Source organism: Hoplias malabaricus, chromosome 8 (genome assembly GCF_029633855.1).
Source record: "Hoplias malabaricus isolate fHopMal1 chromosome 8, fHopMal1.hap1, whole genome shotgun sequence".
Taxonomy (NCBI): Eukaryota; Metazoa; Chordata; class Actinopteri; order Characiformes; family Erythrinidae; genus Hoplias; species Hoplias malabaricus.
In genome coordinates, this window is record NC_089807.1 from 42,549,184 (window position 1) to 42,569,508 (window position 20,325).

Genomic DNA, 20,325 nt, shown 5'->3' on the forward strand with positions numbered 1-20,325 from the left:
CAGCTCTGAAATCATCTACATCTCGGCCATTCATTTATTCAGAAGAAAACTGTGGAGCTCCCTTTGAAAGAGTGGCAAGTAAATGGCTAGTGGCAATGACTGTATCCTTCATGAATGAGATTATTCTGAAATATTTTTTAAGCTTATAAAAACCTATTAATAATGTGTTAAATAGACTTAGCAGCAGGTGACTTCCGAACACAGCGTGGAGAATCAGTGAGGTGCTCTTTATTAACAAGGCTGAGTGTGTCAATACTAAACACCCTCTATTCGCAGGGCAAATCATTTAAGAATGTTTAAACCTCTGGTGTTTTAAGCTCTTCTGTCAATAGGTGGCAATCGATCAAACTTTATTATAGACACAGCTTTAGTACATATATGTATCACAGACAACGTGAAGCAGGTGATCTATGGCCTGTTCACACCCCTGTACCACATTACATTGCACTGGAATATAGTTATTCCATATAGTCCTTGCATATATACACACACACACACAGTAGTATTAACTTATGTATGGTGCCCAATTGGAGTTTAAGGTCATTTAGAGCTTAGATTTACACTGTTTTGCCTTAGTAAACTATCATGTCCCTGTGCAGAGGCTGATTTTCTTCAAAAACACCTATTCTCATTGTTTTCCATTACTTTGGAATGATTCATATTAACACTAGAGGCCTATGATGTTCTGAGATAAGATTATAGTTTAATCACCAGTTCCTTAATCTATCGTCTCATGTTATTTTATGTTTATACAGTATGCGTTACTCATTTCCCTTCTTCAAACATTTGAATGTAGTTATGACTAAGACTTCAGAGCAATTTATTCTCTGTAACTGTAATAAACTACAGTTCCTTATTTATTGTATTTTAAGTGAAACTGAAACACGGCTGCCATACCTCAGTTACAGTTGTTAACTGTTGTTGAAATTGCACAGTATTTATTATTTACTGTATATCACTGTTTATGTAAAAGTAAGATTACTCTGCCTTCGTGCAGTCAATGATTCTGATGTCATGAAATAAACATTGCTACAAACAGCCAAGCTCTGTGTGTGTGTGTGTGTGTGTGTGTGTGTGTGTGTGTGTGTGTGTGTGTGTGTTTGGGTCATTTTTGCTCATGCTACCAAGGACTGTTTATATGTTCTTCGTTTCTGTTCCCTGTGTTTTCCTCTGTGCTGACGGGAGGATGTGGTTGACACTCATCTCTCTTCAGGAGGAGCAGAGGAGCTGCAGACTTAAGCATATTTATGATCCGAAAATGATCAGTTCTTTGACGATAATCCTTTAAACCCTTTAATCCCTTATTGCACCTCAGACCAGACCTTGCTATAAAACAATCATTAGCACTTAAGTTAAAATGTCTTCACTTGTCTGTGGCCTACGGCTCAGTAAAGATGGTAAAAGAGTTCAAAATTGTGTTATTCATTTATATATATATGTACAGGGTGGGCCATTTATATGGATACACCTTAATAAAATGGGAATGGTTGGTGATATTAACTTCCTGTTTGTGGCACATTAGTATATGGGAGGGGGGAAACTTTTCAAGGTGGGTGGTGACCATGGCAGCCATTTTGAAGTTGGCCATTTTGGATCCAACTTTTGTTTTTTCAATGGGAAGAGGGTCATGTGACACATCAAACACATTGGGAATTTCACAAGAAAAACAATGGTGCGCTTGGTTTTAACGTAACTTTATTCTTTCATGAGTTATTTACAAGTTTCTGACCACTTATAAAATGTGTTCAAAGTGCTGCCCATTGTGTTGGATTGTCAATGCAACCCTCTTCTCCCACTCTTCACACACTGATAGCAACACCGCAGGAGAAATGCTAGCACAGGCTTCCAGTATCCGTAGTTTCAGATGCTGCACATCTTAATGGTATGGTGTGGTGTATGGGGTACAAATATAATGGGGCCATTCTTCATCAATGGAAAACTCAAGGCCACTGGATATGGGAAATTGCTACATGATGATGTGTTTTCCTCTTTATTCACTGAAGCTGGTACGTTCCCTGAGTTTTTCCAGTAAGATGGTGAACCACCACATTATGGGTGTCAGGTCCGAGCATTCCTAGATGAACAGTTTCCTGGAAAGTGGATTGGTCGCTGTGGGCCAGTTGAATGAAGGTCTCCCGGTCTGACCCCCTTAGACTTTTATCTCTGGAGTCATCTGAAGGCAATTGTCTATGCTGTGAAGATACGAGACGTGAAGCACCTGAAACTACGGATACTGGAAGCCTGTGCTAGCATTTCTCCTGCGGCGTTGCTATCAGTGTGTGAAGAGTGGGAGAAGAGGGTTGCATTGACAATCCAACACAACGGGCAGCACTTTGAACACATTTTATAAGTGGTCAGAAACTTGTAAATAACTCATGAAATAATAAAGTGACGTTAAAACCAAGCACACCATTGTTTTTCTTGTGAAATTCCCAATAAGTTTGATGTGTCACATGACCCTCTTCCCATTGAAAAAACAAAAGTTGGATCCAAAATGGCCGACTTCAAAATGGCCACCATGGTCACCACCCATCTTGAAAAGTTCCCCCCTCCCATATACTAATGTGCCACAAACAGAAAGTTAATATCACCAACCATTCCCATTTTATTAAGGTGTATCTATATAAATGACCCACCCTGTATATGTATATGTATATATCAAGAAATCATGATACCTGAGATACACACCTGAGACATATATTATGTGATCAAACATTACAACTTCCCATTCAGTGCATCTTCTGAAATAGAGGGTGTCATCAGAGACACTGCCCTTGTTTGCTGCGGTCACGTCCTCCACGACAAATTAACATTGAATTGCAGTATGGATTTCACTGCATTCAGAAACATAAGTATGACTAAGTTAAGGTGCTGATATGGATTACTTCTAGATCCCACACCCCACTCCAACTTATCCCATCGCTCCAGAGAAAACTGCTTCCCCTGCTCCACAGCACAGTTTTAATGACTGGAAAATCAAATAACACATTGGGGCCTCATTAAATTTTTGTATTGACTCCCTATTTTGCACCAGCACCTAGTTACGTCACAGGTTCCTCAAATCAATACCAAGTAGAAGTGAAGCAGTGTTCCTGGGACGACACTCTCTGTGAAATTCCATGAACCTGATAGAACATGCTCTGTGAGTTTGGAAGTTTTGATTTACTTTTTTTAGTTTTTGACTCTTAAAACCATACGTTAGCACCCGCCCTCTCCGTTCCTCAAAGGAGCGCCAACTAACACGACCAACCCCCCGTACAGGTCAGTCGAGGCTGTTCTCATCTCTGGTACCACGCTGGTGGAACGAGCTTCCAAGCACCATCAGAGCAACAGGAACCCTCTCCGCATTCAAGAAATCCTTGAAATCCCAGCTCTTCCGAGAGTATCTCTTGCGCTGAAAGTCTTTCTTTAATGCACTTATTACTTCCTGCATATTACACTTAATGTAAGGTATTTTATATAAATCGTGCTGTAGTTTGAATGTTAGATCCTCTTTTGTAAGTCGCTTTGGATAAAAGTGTCTGCCAAATGCATAAATGTAGATGTAAATGTTTTTTTTTTTACTTTAAAACTCAAACTACCAACAAGAAATGAAGTATATTCATAAAAATGTAGGTACAATAAGCACAATACAAAACATTTGAGTTGATTTATTTTTACTACACACTTAAAAATAAGGCTCCAAAACGGAACTTTAACATTTTAATGAAAGCATCCCGTTATGTGAGATGTAATATTTTAAAGAACCATTTAAAAGTTTACAGAACTACACATAACATAAAGGTCCTATAACTGTTTGCTACCATCCCTGCTTGACGCCCATCAGAATGTACGGATGGTAGCAAAAAGTTATCAGTAAACAGTTATAGGACCTTTATGTTATGTGTAGTTCTGTAAACATAGGGTGACCAGACGTCCTCTTTTTTAGACTTCAAAAAACGTCCGTGTGGAATTTCACAAACGTCCGGGATGTTGTTTTTCTAGAGCTTACACAGAACTTCACAAACTAGTCCCGCCCTCCCCTACTCCGATTGGTTCGCTTGAGTGAGAAGGGGGCGTGGTGAAGTACCCTAAAATCTTCTGATTGGACGGTCTGACTGTAGAGCTACCGTTATTGGTCAATAACCTTCTCTGAGTCAGTAGTCGTCCACCCCCCGGAGACGTGTCCTCTTTTTCACCACTCTCAGATCTGGTCACCCTAAACTTTTAAAGGTTTTTTTTTAATATATATATATTAAATCTCACATAACGGGATGCTTTAATTTAAACGTTAATGTTCCAGTTTGGAGCCTTAATTTTAAGTGTGCAGTAAAAATAAATCAACTCAAATGTTGTTATGGGTCTTCCCCACCTCCTCCGCCATCCCAGTGATCTCATGATGATGATGAACTGTGGGACTTTCAGTCGTCTCTCTCTCTCTGGCATGTCATCAAACAGTTTATCCAGGTATTTGCAATGGATCAAGAACATTTCCAAGTATTTAATTCAAGCATCCAACTTTGAGCCCATCCGAGTGAGTCTGTAAAACAAGTACAGAGCAGAATATGTGTAGATAGTGTGAAGAACCAAACGCAACTTTTTACATCAATTCTAATCTCGAAATCACTCAGAGTCTGCTTTTTATCTTCAATTCTTTCGTCCCGTTTCAGTATTTACAGGCTTGAACTGATGTAAACACATCAATGCATCGTTTTCCAGTATAATAAAACAGCCAATGATCATTTCTCTTTTTATTTTCCTAAGATTTAAAACAAAAAAAACCCTCGTTTAAGTGTAGATCAGTCTCGGAAAAATCTCTCCGCCAGCCGTGAAGTTCAAAACTGTGAGATCAAAGTGACACTTTTTGTTTTAAAACATCTATAATTTCCAATATAAAAGATGAAAAGCAGCTCAGTCGAGAAAACAAATATTTTCCTCTTCAACACAAGCCTCTGCAACGCACCACAAGATGGAGGCAAAGCTCATAAACACCTCCAAACAGAGGCAGCGTCAGCCGGGACTTTCTGCAGCTTCATCTACTGCTGGGTCTGGCAGGAAGATAAAAGGTTTTGTTAATATAAAGAATTGTGGCACAGACATTGTAAGTTTGCTAATTACAGTATATGTTTTATGGGGCAATCTTCGGATACTGGAGTAAGAGCTATCGTCATTTACAGTCTAGACATTGTGTGATTGGAGATAATGAAAGGCATTATGTGCCTATTATGTAAACCCGTGGTTCTCAGCTCAGAGCCCCAGGAGCCCCCAGCGCTGCTCGGTCTTGTGCTTTTTCTCCTCTCTTGCAAGTCCTCCGTAATTAACTGATGTGTGGAGCTGGGAAAATTTGAAGTTGCAGAGCAGGGGACCTCCAAGATTGTGAGCTGGAGCCGTGGATTTAGATTCCATTTCCAGGCAGATATGGACTAATAGACATGGTAACATAGAACCCTGGGCATACTGTTTGATTATACGTATGGTTTATGTACTACTTAATCGCTGAATTTAATGTGAATTTAAATAACGTAAGGTAAACCACGTGGATACGGGGACGCTGGCCCACATACAGACACTTAAGAGTTGAAGTCTAGAGCCGTGGATGAAGTGGATGATAAATACAGTGTATAGAACAGCGAAATATATCAAGCCTCTGTTTATGCTTAAGGTAGATTTAATATTTATGCTGGGAAACTACATCCCGAAGCTCTGATTTTAACGGCTTAAGAAATGACAGCAAAATATGGTTAATGCCTAACAACGAATGAATAATAAACAGATGAAGAGGGATATATATTTATAATGCCCTTATAATACCACCTATAAAAACTGCCTCCCAACATGTGCATGCACATTCAGCAAAGCTTCAGCAGTTGCTCACGAAATCAAAATAACACGTACATAAGCCCAACATGACAACTGGCTTATGCCTAAACTGCTATATAATGGCTTACTCTAACAGGGACGGTAGGCTATGAAGGCTGCTGTAGCCCTGTCAGGTCAGGGTAGTGTGTGTATAAGACATTGTGTGATGACACCCTTTGGAGCTAAACTGACACAGCAAGTCATAACATCTGACTCTGAAGCTCAAAGAGGTATAAAGCTGATGACGTGGCGAGCTGTATCATATTATCAGCATTATGTCTCAGTGACCTACACTGACTACGCGGTTTCTGCCGGTTCACCCTAGAAAGTGTCAAAACACATTCTAATATCAGGCTAAAATCTACGTCATGGCATAGCTGTAGTGTCAGCTCATCAACAAAGACGACGTGTTTTAGAGGCCAGGGCCACTCACTGGAATAAGTGTAAATATAGGTCTACGTCACTTGATAAACAGGGGTAAAGTAGGTGTTAATGTCGTCTGATTCATTGTTTAAGCGAAATATACCGATCATTTATAACCTGGCAAAATATGAACGTGAATATACGAGTTTTGTCTGGAGTGATGTGGGGTAATGTACATATCCCATAGTATAAATACTGCATTACTTTAGTTTAATACACGCTACACTACAGTGTGCTCAGGCAATGTAAACACACATAGTACAGTGCGCTCTACTGCACTGTCAAAGGTCAAATTAATACCCAGTGTTTTTACAGTGCATTTCATTATCTACAGTCAAGTACGCACTGGTGTTTTCTGGTGTGGTGTATTTATAAGTAATGTACGTATAAATGTTTGTAGGAGTATCATATTCGTTTTACAGCCATTGTTTTTGAGCAACGTTCCTCTGAGCACTTTCAGCTGTCCTCGAGAACACAATAAAAGTGGTGTAAACAAAATGTCCCCAAAACCACAGGCCGAGGCAGTTTTTTCTGCTTCTTCATGGATCTCTGGGAAAACCAGTTGAAGTGGTTTTAGTGCCGTGGGTGGTTTGATGGTTCTGATCTATCGAGGCTTAGGGAAACGTTTTCAACAAGGGCTTGAGCGTCGTGTACTGCACTGTATTAAAAATACATTTAAATATTGTATTTTTATTGGTTACTTCAGTGCTGTGTTAAAATTATAATTTATTTGGCTTTAAACTTAAAGGTTTGAGATCAAGGGAGAAATCTGGGTCAGTGAGCTTCGTTATATTGTCAATGATATGGAAATATAGCAGACATTTGACATATTAATATAAGGCTTTACATCTGTTGTGTTTCTCCAGTGATTCGCTGCCTGACAGTCTGTGTTCTGTCACTGGATTATATTTACGCTGTCTAAAGGATACACTGAAGACAGTATGATAAGATGTCACGTTAGATGTGGTGTTCTCCACATGAGGCTTGAGCTCCAGGTTACTTCATCTACAAACTGCCCCTCATTTTCATCTGGCTAATGTCATGTCACCCACCAGTCTCCACACCTAGTCAGGGGAGGGGAAGTTTCTGCGTAAAAGCCGAAACACTCTTCTCCTCCATCAAAGCAAGTCAATCAATGGTTGAAAGAAACGTCTGAAGGGAAGCTGACGTATCTGTGAAAACACAGCAAACAGCATCAATGCATCAATGGAAGTTCATTTGTTGTTCTTTTTCTCATTAGAAACGTGTTCTATGGCAAAAAAAAGATCGTATCGATTTTCTGAAAGACATCATAAGAAAGCACAGAATGAATCGTGGTATTTTCTCTCACACACACACACACACACACACACACATACACACATACACACACACACACACACACACAGTACACTAATAAAATAAAACCAGCCTCTATTGAGAACTAGAATTTATCGCTATGTTCTTTTGATACTCTTCATTCGTTTATTCATTCATCATCTGAAACCTCTTATCTGGTTCAGGGTTGTGGTGGGTCACGAACCGACCCAGAACCACCGGGCGCAAGGTGGGACCACACATTAATAAAGCAACACAATGCAGTATTTTTACCTTCAAATTTCACCTTCACAACTATTAACTATTAACTAATTATAATGAGATTGGACCCCGTCACTGCTACTCTGGACTCAGAAACGTGCAGAAACTGCACTATGTAACTTTTGGAAGAGGATAGAAAACCCCCCACCCATTGATTTCACTTCAGTGTTATAAATATAATTTACATTAGGGGGCGCTCCAGGGGCAAAAAAAATAAAATAAAATAAAATATATGCTCTTTCTTACTAATTGAAGGAATAAGGTTTAAAAGACCGTTGGTCCCCCCCCCCCCCCCCCAGCGGTGTTGGGAAACTCTAATAGGCGTCTTGCCTGTGACGTAGATGGTGGACAACAACTCTAGAAGCTGCACTTAATTTAATGCAAAATGAGGAAAAGGTGTGTTGTTTGTGGCTGCAATCATTCAATGTACAGTGGGACATCTGTGAACAAATGGCCCAAAGATCCCAAAATATCCAGAAAATGGACTAAATTCGTCCACTTTAAACGGGCACTTTGGAAAGGACCATCCGCTCACTCCGTTATCTGTAGCTCATTTCACTGGCGCTTTTCCAACAATATGGGCATGTAAGGACACCAACGAAAGGTGTTCAAGAGCCTCTGTAACATGGAGGTAAACAGGGTAAGGACACTCACTTCGCCTGTTTTAGTTGGTGTTAGTTAACGTTAGCTTGACTCGCTAAACTCGGTGTCTCAGATTATACTCGGCTACGTAGCTGCATTACGGAGGTTTATAGTGTCGGATGAATTCGAGTTCGACTTCGATCACATTTACAAGAATAACGGTACCTCTACATTTGAGTTTAGCTTATTGCTAGGCTATTGTCATGAATAATGTTGGTTATTTAGCTAGATACTGTCATAACAGTCAGTCATAACGGTGTTTTACCGCGGCGTTGTTCGGCTGTTGTCCACCAGTGACGTCACGGTCGCGTTCGAGAATTTCCGTAGAGAGCTCGGGTTTTTCCGTCAATTTAATAAAATTGTCAGTTTTAAAGCAAATTAAGCTGCTATTTTCATTTTAATTCATACTTATATCTGTCAGTAACTACAATAATGTGGAATATTTGTTTTTAATGAACACTGTTAGTGTAATAATTTAACTCTCTCAGTGTTAGCTCTAATAGTGTTGATTTAACACTCGTGAATTTACTGTGTAATAAAATACTTACAGAAATAAGTGTCCATTTTATAAACATTTACAGGAAATGTACCACAATAACGATAAAACATCGTCCTATTGCCCACCTCTGCTTTATATTTCACTTTAAAAGCTGCTGCACTTTGGCACCACAGTGTATTTCCTGTCAGAGTCAGGAGAGTTGGCGAATAAGACGAAAAAACGGTCAAAATGTAGCGTCGTCGAGTTTGAAGGAATCTCAAAAGTGTTCTCCGGCGTTAAAGTGTAAAAGAAAAGAAGAAGGAAAAAGAGAGTTAGGCGATGGGGAAGGGGAAGTCCCTCAGGAAATCCCCAAGCGGTGAGAACATAATTTCGAAATTGAAAACTGACCTTCTGTCTTACAAGACATGTGTGAGAAGGCATAGGGCTTCAGCTCTCTCACATTAGTGGGAGAGGTTTAGACGAGTTTACTGGGCTTTTTACCTGAAAAACACGACGAAATAGAGAGCCACGAACACCACATCAACGACATGGATCACATTAAGCAGAAGGAGGAGGACAGCGTCAACAAACTGAGGAGCTGCTCGACCCTCAACACGTTCTACCACGAAACCCAACAGGAGATAGCCAACTTGGGTCAGCAGTTATTCGTCAAAGACGGGATTATAACCGAACTGAAGGTGAGACTGGCCAAATACGAGAGAACCTGCGTCACTGAGGGCGAAGAGCCCTGCGTCGTAGGACCCTCCAAATCCCTAGTGGACAGTTTGTGTAAAGAAATTTGCAAATTAAAGCAAAAGCTCAAAGACAGCGAACTGGACTCAGCACATAAACTGGAGTCTAGCAAAAGAGTGAGTATCTTTGCATTTGGAACATAGCTGTAGTCACTGGACATTTAAATACAGGCTGAAGTTTAACTATAAATATATTTATCAAACATTGCTTTGGCTTTTTGATTAAATTTGCTTTGTTTTTACTTTTTTCAAAGTGTTAATGTGAGTGTAATGAACCTAGTTTAATATATATTTATATATTCAGGCATACACACACACACACACACACACAAACAAATGTGTCAAGAGTTGGAACACATTGGTTCCACACGGGTCCAAAATATTAACATAATTATGTGTATTGAGCCACTAATTTTGACAAGTGTCATGTAAATGCAGTGTGATTTAGGATGAAATCAAGTAAAGGATATGGATCAACACCTTCATAGAAATCTCATAGCTTCGTGTAAGCGTTCTATAATTCAACAAATACAGTGAGATCAAGCACTGCTCTGAATTGACTTGATTTCTCACAAATAATATGTTTTATTGATATATATATTGGCCAGAAATGTTTGATACACACTTCCCAGTCCGTGTTAGCAGTCCTGACACACTGAAGAGCCATAAAAGCGTAAATCCAATGATGTTTTATCAGGATTCCCTCTACTTTTCTGAACTAAATCCAATTTAACAGGTTTGTGATGAGATACACAGATGGTCAGACCATATTCATACAGTAAATCTTCCAATGCTTAATCAGTGAGGTAGTATTATGGCCATCTTGCCTCTTGGCACTATGGGAAATGTAGTTTAAAGCCCCTCCTTGTTCTGCAGGAGATCCAGCTACTGCAGCAGAAGCTGAGGGAGAAAGAGCAGGAGCTGGAGATTATCCGGCAGCGTCCAGAACACAAGAAGGAACAGGAGATCCAGCGTCTGCACTCTGTCATTGCTGAGAGAGAACGGGCCCAGGCCACTAAGGACGTCCTGTGTACCTCCCTGGCTGAGGAGGCCAGTCTGTTAAGAATTCAGCTCGGCACCACGGTCCAGGTATGCCAGGACCTGCTGGAGAGGCTGAAGATGGAGAAGGCTCAGGACAGCAATAAGGTGTGTATGGGTCAGAGGACAAAACTTGTGCAAAAGTTGGGTACATCTTTCCTCCACAGGGAACCATTCATTCATGGACACATCCAACTGAAGCAAACTCAATGCGTAGTTTGTGTTTAGTTTGGCTTCCAATGTCCGTGTTTCAGGATGATTGCTGAAAATGCATCCTCACTGTTTGTTTTTACCAGATGAGCGATTCTGAGGTGGCTCACCTGAGGACAAAGGTCGGCAAACTGCAGGAAGAGAACCAGCATCTGAAAGAGAGAGTGGCATATGTAAGACCCACATCACTCTACACGGAGAGCACTAAGTAAATGAAGTTAAAAACTAGTACAAAAAACATTTGGAAAGGGTGTTCCTCTCATGGTTCCTCTGCTCCTGCTCCCTCTCCAGGTGGAGAACCTCAACTCAAAGTGGCAGAAGTACGATTCAGGTCGAGAGGAGTATGTGAGGGGCTTATGCCAGAAGCTGAAAGAGTCCAACGGCCTGTCTGGTTCTGGGTCTCCGCTGACTCCGGCCACAGGGGTGGGCAGCGGGGCTTTACTACAACAGGAGATCAGCCGCCTGAACAAGATGCTGAATCAGAAGATGGTGGAGTGTGAGAGACTGAGCCGGGAGAGAGACGACTGTGCTCTGAGGGACAGAGAACGCATTCAGATGCTGGAACAACAGGTCAGTTTTGGTGGTAAACTTTGTCTGCTTTTGCTACCCACCTGGTTTAGTCAAACGGGAACTCCTAATGATGTTTGATCTCATGACGACTGAGTTGTCAACATTTATATTTATATCGTTTTCAGAATCAGGCCTACATTGATGACTTCAAGTCTGAGAGAGCGGACAGAGAAAGAGCTCAGGGAAAGATATCGGACCTTCAGGATGAAGTGGGACGCCTCCAGCTGCAAATTCACGCACAGGCAAGCCAGTCAGCATCCTCCTGAAATTACTTTAAACACTGTACAAAGAATGCACCATAACACTGATTTCAACTTTAGAAACAAAGCCATTCTAATGGAAACTGAAAAGGGGTGTATATCTCTGGCTTCAAAACTATTTTTTAAGAGTGATGTAGTACCTCATTAATAATTAATATAGAAGTTCATTTAAAAATACTGGATTGCAAGATCCACACAGGGTAAAGAAGCACTGGTATCCACACAACTCTCACAAACAGAGATACAAGGTTTTGTTTAGATACCTAGTCCACCGTGATATCATTTTTAACACTTGCTTGAAATCTTTCAACCCCAGAATGCCAGAGAATCCCAAACATCAACACGGCGGCTCCAAATCAGCCTGAAGAAACCATCCCGAAGCCAGACGGAAAAGGCTGAACCACTGCAGCGGAACAGTCCTCCAGAATCCAGTACGAAGCGGGCAGTCACTCAGTTGGCAATACAGGGTTCCAGTGACGTGCAGTGTCCACGTTGTCTAACCACGTATAATGACAAACAGACCGATGAACTGTTGAACCACTGGGATGAATGTGCCAAGCTCTGAACTCTGGACTTACTTCACACAGACGACAGACATGCACTACAGAAGAGTTTGGAAGGGACAATCACACCTAGAGAAGGCTTCCTGAAGGTTCAGGTATGTCTGCATGTGACAGATGGATGGTACAGTTGGAAGACCTCTGAAATTCAGCATCTCGTTGATGGACGGTGGTTTCTAAAAGCAAGATTACCTTTGCTTCTGGATTAAAATGAATCCCCTGACTTTATTCAGCTGTTTTTTGGGGATTTGATTCCGAACTAAAATACTGCTGAGTGCTTTGGTATTGCATATATATATTGAAATCACGATATGAAAGAGGGAACCTGGGATAGAGCAAAAATATAGAGTGTGAGACCCTGAGACACAGCTGTTTAAACAAACAGAAAAAAACTTGAGGAATTGCTCTGTTACCACTCATGACATCCAAATGCTTTCACAGGGAATGAAGAGTACAGTATATTTACGTTATTTTCCAATGTACTGAGGGTGGAGTTAAGAGCAGATATACAGATATATACAGAAGAATTCTTCATGGTACGTGGGATTTGGTAAACAGGTCTACATTTAATGCTAACTATTGAAATGTACCAGCTCAGATCACCAATTCCAAACGACACAACTGTAATTTAAACATTGCCCAGTGTGATTTGACATTGGTTTGAACCCAAACAAGATTAAGATGTAGTTTAGCACCCAATATCCAGTGTTACATTCCAGTAAACCCAATGTGGAGAATAGACCTGGAGCGCCACATACAGAAAAGCAGATCGATTTTCTCCCGAATTTGTTCGGCCTACGGTACACCGAAATCCGTGAAAGTTTAGATCAGTGGTTCTCAACTCAGTACTCATTGGGCCAGTTTATATTTCTGTTCTAGCCCAGATCCCCACCAGATTTTTTCAGCACTTTTAATAACTTCACATCTGTTGGAAACTGGGTTAAGTCAAAAATATAGACAGATGACTCTTAAGATTGATGCCAGAGACGTAGAGAAACTGGCTTCTGACGCAGCTAGTAAAAACGTTCTGTGACTCAAGTTGAGACATTCTTGACTCTTTAGCCAAATGTCTGCACGGCTCCTAGTGATCGAACCTCACGTCTAAAAACCCCACTCCTGAAATGTGTTCGTTAGAATTCGCAAGATCAAACGGCAACATCGCATTAACGAATATTCCATTTGTTATTTGGGATGTGGTCAGTGGAGCTGGGAGGAATGACTAGTGAACTGTTAAGTGCTGACTTGCTGGATGGATAAGAGCCTGAGCTCATAGTTGGATCGCCAATTTCAACTGTTTTGTGTTGTGCAGGAGCATGTGATTCCAGAAAGGAATGCTTGAATGAACAGACACTCAAATATCTGTCACCTGATATACCTCAATAAGTATTCTTGTCCAATTCTTGTGAACTTTTAGCACTTTCGTTTTATTTGAACGTATATATTTTTTTAAATATTATTTTTGTCATATGCATAAGCTTTGATAAATGTAGAGTGTAAAAGAATCTTGTGAATGGTTTCTGTTCTAGTCATGGTGCTATTTTTGAATGTCGTAGGGTTTGTGTTTATCTATTTACATGTGTTATATTCATCCAGCTAATCACATAAATCATGGTTTCCATTGGAAGAGAGAACTACACCACAGAACGGCTTACAGTGTTATTAACCTCTTGACGTAATCTTTGTGTACACCCCCCCCTCCCCTCCCCCACCACAGATCTGTCTTACATCAAACAAGCCGTAGTATTTGCCTCGTAACATTTATCGCTCTCAGACACAAAGGCTTCTTTTGACTGTTAGGTACTTGCCACTCGATCGCCTCTAGAGTACAGAACATTCTGGTTTTAAGTAAGAGAGGAAGTTCCCTACATCCTGGACAGATGAGAGAGTGCGAAGCGTTTCTGAACGGTGTCAGAAAATTGCCTCTGCCTTCAGCAAGCTGCAATATCAACTGACAGTAGAAAATGTGATGAAGTTTTATTTTTTTAATAAAATATTTGAAATACGGCCTGTTTTTCCATTGTGTTTTGCTGTGGCCCTCGAGGTTTGGTTTGTTCCTTCACCTCCACCTCCTCCTCCTCCTCATCCTCCAATGGCTAACCCTTATTTTTGTACTGTACTTAACGTATTAGATACTTATTTATTTGATGCCGTAAATGCTTTCTTTAAAAATATGATTCATTATAAAGAACGCATTTTAAAATTTAAATAGAGTGTAATGGTGTAAAATATTTTGAAGAAACGTCTATTGTATGCTCATGTTTTTATTTTTTTACCACTTCATTTCCGGTCCCCATTATATAGGAATGTGGGCACACTGTTTTAAATTTGTGTTTCCAAATCATTGTAATCAAAAATGCAGTTTAATTTTTGTCTACAATACATTTTCAAACGCTCCATTTGAAGTTTAATTTATTTTTATGTTGCTTTGTCTGTCTGGGTCTTTTAAGTAAAAGTAAGGGCACATAATACTGTGTGTGTGTGTGTGTGTGTGTGTGTGTGTGTGTGTGTGTGAGACAAACATGGGGAAAAATAGCCACTGAAACAGTTGTGCGACGACAATGATGATGATGATGATGATGAGGATAAAGTCATGTGAAGAAGTGTATGAGGCTCTTGTCATAGATTTGTCCCATGGGATCTGAAAGAAGGGGAGTATGACTGTGTGTCTGCGTCTGTGTTTGTGTCTGTCTGTCTGTGTGTGTGTGTGTGTGTGTGTGTTGGAAAGCCCCTTCCCAACAGCGCTGAATGGCCATGCTGTAACGGCAGTAGATTCTCAGCTGTCCGCGAGTGAGACAGTTATTTAAAGGAGGGCCAGATGAGGACCTAAACAAGGTGGGAAGTATTTAGGCACATAGTTCTGTGCAAAAGTCAGAGACCACGTTTCTGTTATTTAAAAAAAACTTAACATTTAGGAGGTAAGAAGTTACAGAGGAAGTGGGACTTCAAACAACCATGCATCAAAACTCTTCCTGTGACATAAATAGCAATTAAAAAAATCCACAGGTGTGTTTTTTTTTCATTCTTTCACTTTAAGAAGACAATTCAATGTCATTCAACATGTTTTTAAAGTATGTGGCGGTTGCTGGAGGTTACAGTGTTCCCCGCTCTTGCCTTAAAGCAACAGTTACAGTTTATGCTTTTTATAGAAACTCATAATAAACTCTAATGATTGGCACCGTTCTCTCAGATTCTAAGAAGTTAAACGTAGCAGAAGCTAGGCCTCGCCGTATGATGTGTACGTGTTTACATGTATGTTTTTGTGTATGTGTGAACGCTTAAGTACAGGTGACAACAAGAAGATACATGATCAGATACGAATAGCCCATTTCACATAAAGCTTTCAGTTTCCTACAGAGGAAAAAACCCTTATAAACACAGTGGAGTTCATTGTGGCAAGGACATACAGTAAAGGGTTAACTCATCCGCTTCTTCTTCCTTCGGTGATATTTACCATAAATCTGGCTCTACATGGGGCTGTGTTCATATGGAAAACCTAGTGTATACCTGTACGGTTATAAGACCATTGTATATATAATATACTTTACAATGTGTTAATGAACACATAGGATAATGCAGTTATTAGACCTGCCCATTTCCTTTTATGGTGCTATGGTTGTAACTATTATGCAAATCATTTTAAAGTGTGATGTACGCTGTATTATGTCTTTTTGGTGCCTTTATACAGTTTTATGAATGTCGTATTCATATAAAGTGCTATCCAGGGTTTAGGTGATTAAACAAATGAATGAATGATTGAATGAAGAGGTTAAACCTTTGTTGCGATATTTCCCGTTCTACATATTGTTGTTATTTTTAAAAAGCTGATTTTCAAAAGCAGTCTGAAAAGCTAGAAAGCCTCCAAAGCGTTCGAGAGATGTTACAGTATGCGTTTACTCATCGACACTTGTGTGTGAAGGCCTTAGAATTCAGAAAACCAAGTCATGTTTGAAAAGTCACATGGGGTAATTCTGAGAAGACAGCTAAGCCCGTACCATAAATCTCACTCGGGGTTAACACCGGTGACGTAAACTTTGTATCTCCCTCAATGATGAAGCCCTGCTCAGTGTGATCAGTCTATTGTCATTTCTCTCTAAAAGGACCCCTGGTTCTAAGACAGGCATCTTGTGTATGTGTGTGTGTGTGTGTGTTTGGGGGGAATGGGGGTGTTATTTTAAAGATCAGCAAGGGTCCGGGGGTCTGCAGTGGGGGCAGTGTTATGGTCCCTCTGCGTCACGGAGCTCAGTTCAAGCCCTCGACAGGGAAAACTCCAGCTGAAGTTTCACACTCCACTTCAGTCAAGTCACTCTCTTGAAATGATGTCACCAAAGAGCGTACACACACACACACACACACACACAATAAAAGATCATGATTGTTTTATTGACCAGGGGGTTAATCATATAATTCCAGAACAAAAATGCCCTGACTTTTCATGACGGGCACAAAAGAGTACTGTAAAAATATTAGTAACACCACCTCCTTGTTTCTACACTCATTTCCCATCATCTCAACTCCACTGACCACAGGAGCACTTGTAGTGCATATGTTGCTCTCTATACTGTGTATTCGTCTCTGACTTCACACATTTAAAGAGGATGTATGAGGTAGGTGTGGCTAACAGAGTGGACAGTGAGGGGACACCGTGTTTTAAAAACTCAGCTTTCATTGCTGCTTCAGCGGAACACACACTATAACACCAGCACTTCAGCATCACTGCAGCACTGAGAATGAGCCACCCCCCAAATCACACCTGCTCTCTGGGGGTCCTTACTGTTGTAGCACAGGGGTCAAAAAGGGGAAAAAATGATGTGTGTGTTTATATACACATGTGTGTTTCAAACGTACCAGGAATTTATATCATACTATAGGGACTTCATTATATTTTAAGATGAAACCACATTTTAAGTTTGGGTTAAGGTTAGAGTTAAGGTCATTCTTGTGGTATTTATGAAAATAAGTTGATGGCAAGGCTCCACAAAATGCATGGGAGTCTATGTAACGTCCCTACAATTCACAGATATAAGACTGTGTGTGTATCGTTTTTACATTTTTTTCGTCCTGATGTCATCGCACTACTCTAAAAGGAACTTTGAGAAAGTCAAGAATAGCTGCAGTGTTGAGTGGGCTAGTATTGTTCTTTCAGAAGGCCTGCACTTCACAGAAGTGAAAGGTGGGCTGACAGGGATTCCCCACCCCCTTAGACACACTGAACCCAAACTACACACACCTATACTGGGAGTGTGTGTGGGGGCCTGGGGATCTATGGCAGAAAAGCACACACACCACAATCCACCCTCACCCAGTGGAAATAATTAGGTCAGGAAGTGTCACATGATGCTTACTGTAAGAACTACAAGGGAAAAAATGTCAATCATGCAAATATTTCTAGAATTTTTTCAAAGCCAGGTTCTCAGCGAAGAACGCTCATAACCACAGCAAGGGGAAAAAATCCCTGCTACTTCTTAAAGTCCCCAAGAGTAAAGAGTAAAAACTTACTGCCAAGTCCCACTTACACACACAATGTAAAATTAATCCAGATTAAAGCATCTGTTTCTGTTACTTTGCCTTTAAAACCGAACTATCATCACGTTGAGCACCAGTGTATACACATTTTTTAGCCTTATAACTAATAACTGAAAATAAAACATTGTTCCTTTAACTCTAAGAAAGTGACGAAATGCAAAATGTTTTCCACAAAATGGGCCCTTTTACCTTGCAGACTGCTCTAGCTGGGAAAACAAGGCCAGCCGCCACTACAGACGTGTACACAGCAGATAGAAGCAGCCTTTAATCGTATGTGTATCTGAAAATAATGGGAATTTCCCATAACACAGGGAATTCCCAGAGCGTTGGCTGTGTATATGGTGCAGCTGAAAGCTGAGCGCCCTGTTCTTGTCTTGTGCTGCTGCAGTAGATTTAGTGTGACCTGCTGTTGTGTTGGTTTTTTGATAAGAGACAGAGATAGAGAGAGAGAGAGAGTGAGAGATACAGAGAGAGACAGAGAGGGAAAAAGAGATAGGACAGAACTCTATTGTCTGTTACACAGTGAGGAGCACTGGGGCTTTCCCTACTGTTTCTCCACAGCTTCAGGCTGTCCTTAGTGAAAAGATCCCCTCTGAGTACAAGCTACACCCATTCATATACACCCTCTCTCCCTCTAATAAGTCCCTGACCCTGTCATTGACCACGCAACGACAAACAGACACATCACAACAAGGTGCAGCCAGTTATTGTACAATGTATGTACGGTAGGGGTGTGTATGTAATTTTTTGTGAATCATACGCATTGCATTTTTTAAAAGGGGTGTGTGTGGAAATGTGTGCGTGTGTAGGGGGCGGGGCATTGTCATATGTCATATGTATCAACCTGATTAAGATAAAAGCAGCAGGCTAGCAAGATACTACAGAGCCAGGACCCATTTCCCTTAGTGTAGTCAGTACCCTACTTATGTGTACTTGTTAGAACTGAAATGAAACAAAGTCACGTTTCCTTTGTGAGTTGTTCTCACTGAGGTTTGATCCTCAAGGGGCCCGGACCGGATGGTTCAGGACTGTGTTGAGAGCTAGCAGGCGATTAGCAGTAATAATTACGCGAATGTGTCACCTACTTCCTCTCTGTTCGGCTTCTGCTTGGAAGATGATGACTCTTTTCAGCAAAACGTTCGGAGAGCAATTGAGCCATAACGAGAGATTTTATTATGGCCCTCTCTTTCGAGATGCTTACACGGGACAGTGCCCATTAACAATCATCTGTCACACATGTGGGCGCCATCTTGTTCAGCTTGAATAACTTCAGGCTGAGTCTTAGTGATGATGATGATGCAATGGGACCGTCAGTCTGGTCTGGTCCAGTGAAATCTGGAGTTCTCAGTTCTGTTCAATACCATACTGTCATCACAGGAGTTGTTTACTCTCCCTTTATGATCTTTTATATATGATTTTTTTAATTATTTATTTAAAAGATTAATCAAAAGTTATGTGGCCAACACTCAGGGGAAGCTATAACATATAAATACCCAGAATGACCTAAAACTGACTACTATAACTCATACGAATGCCTACATCTACATATATGTGAAACGTAGCCAGTTAGCGGGCTAACATTGGCTAGTCCGCAGACTCAGAGCGCTGCTGTGTTTGTTCTGGTGTCAAATCATTACACGACTGTGAAGTGAACGTTCTAGATCAATGTAATATTACATTTTATCTTTATTTATGGTAAATCTAGTTGGGATGCGATGCGAAGTGAACACGAGCTTGAAGATTTCTTGTGTTTAAGGTAAAATGCTAATTCTCGTATGTTAAGGGAATGTTTTTTAAATGTAACTTAAGTAAAACATTTTGTGAGAACAGAATCACATTGAGTTAACATTCCAATAAAATCCTTAAACACAATGGAACGTTAGAGGAATGTTCAGAGCACATCATTTTGAATGCTCGCAGAACATTCCTAGAATGTTAAATTATTGTGGCAAATGAGATTGAGGTGATTCTTAACTTAAAAACATTTTGAAAATGTTAAGCAAATGGAAATTTTCCAATAAAACATCCCTAATACCGAAAAACAGAACGATAGAATAATATTCTGAGAAAATAAATAATTTCACATGTCTCCAGAAAGTTCCAAGACAGAATTGATGTTACAACTAAGACTGAGGTGACGTTCATGGAATGTTTTCATAACTTAATAAATAAAAAAATAAATAAGTTTGGGGAATATTCCAAAGCCACAACTAATGGGAATGTCAGGGGAATAGGGAAATGTTCTGGGAATGTAATTTTGTTAACTGGGGGATGGGTCATGATTACACCCTCCATGCATTTATGTAGATGTATGCATTTGTATGGGTTATAGTATTCCGTTCTAGGTAATTCTGGGTATTTATATGTTATAGCTTCCCCTGCGTGTTGGGAACTCCAGATTTCACTGGACCAGACCAGACTGAAGGTCCCATTGCATCATCATCATCACTAAG

General features: G+C 40.4%; 2 protein-coding genes across 10 annotated transcripts in view; one reads left to right on the plus strand and one right to left on the minus strand.

Annotated features, from left to right (window-relative positions):
• The window catches only part of sparcl1 (SPARC-like 1), a 32,128-nt gene extending 22,418 nt beyond the window's left edge, over nt 1-9,710 (minus strand). For 4 of the 9 annotated variants that reach the window (XM_066678494.1, XM_066678495.1, XM_066678501.1 and 1 more), the window contains exons 1-4: nt 9,461-9,710; nt 7,314-7,433; nt 4,943-5,027; nt 4,352-4,519 (exon numbers count right to left, since the gene is read on the minus strand). The gene's annotated coding sequence lies outside the window, so the exon portion shown is untranslated. Of the gene's footprint in view, nt 1-4,351; nt 4,520-4,942; nt 5,028-7,313; nt 7,434-9,105; nt 9,246-9,367 lie in introns of those variants that run through there. The other 5 variants (XM_066678496.1, XM_066678497.1, XM_066678502.1 and 2 more) reach the window with 5 other exon arrangements.
• Nucleotides 9,340-14,735, plus strand: tnip2 (TNFAIP3 interacting protein 2). The gene is made up of 6 exons (XM_066678503.1): nt 9,340-9,828; nt 10,588-10,857; nt 11,046-11,132; nt 11,251-11,529; nt 11,655-11,771; nt 12,106-14,735. Exons 1-6 carry the CDS (start codon nt 9,508-9,510, stop codon nt 12,352-12,354), a joined length of 1,323 nt encoding a protein of 440 aa, XP_066534600.1. The 5' UTR covers nt 9,340-9,507; the 3' UTR covers nt 12,355-14,735.
• Nucleotides 14,736-20,325: the final 5,590 nt, after the last annotated feature.

Excerpts from the sequence above, each read along its gene's own strand:
- tnip2 (XM_066678503.1), top strand. The coding sequence starts at position 9,508 with ATGGATCACATTAAGCAGAAGGAGGAGGACAGCGTCAACAAACTGAGG. Across the intron at positions 11,133-11,250 it reads TGAAAGAGAGAGTGGCATAT|GTGGAGAACCTCAACTCAAA; the intron begins GTAAGACCCACA and ends CTCCCTCTCCAG. Across the intron at positions 11,530-11,654 it reads TTCAGATGCTGGAACAACAG|AATCAGGCCTACATTGATGA; the intron begins GTCAGTTTTGGT and ends TATCGTTTTCAG.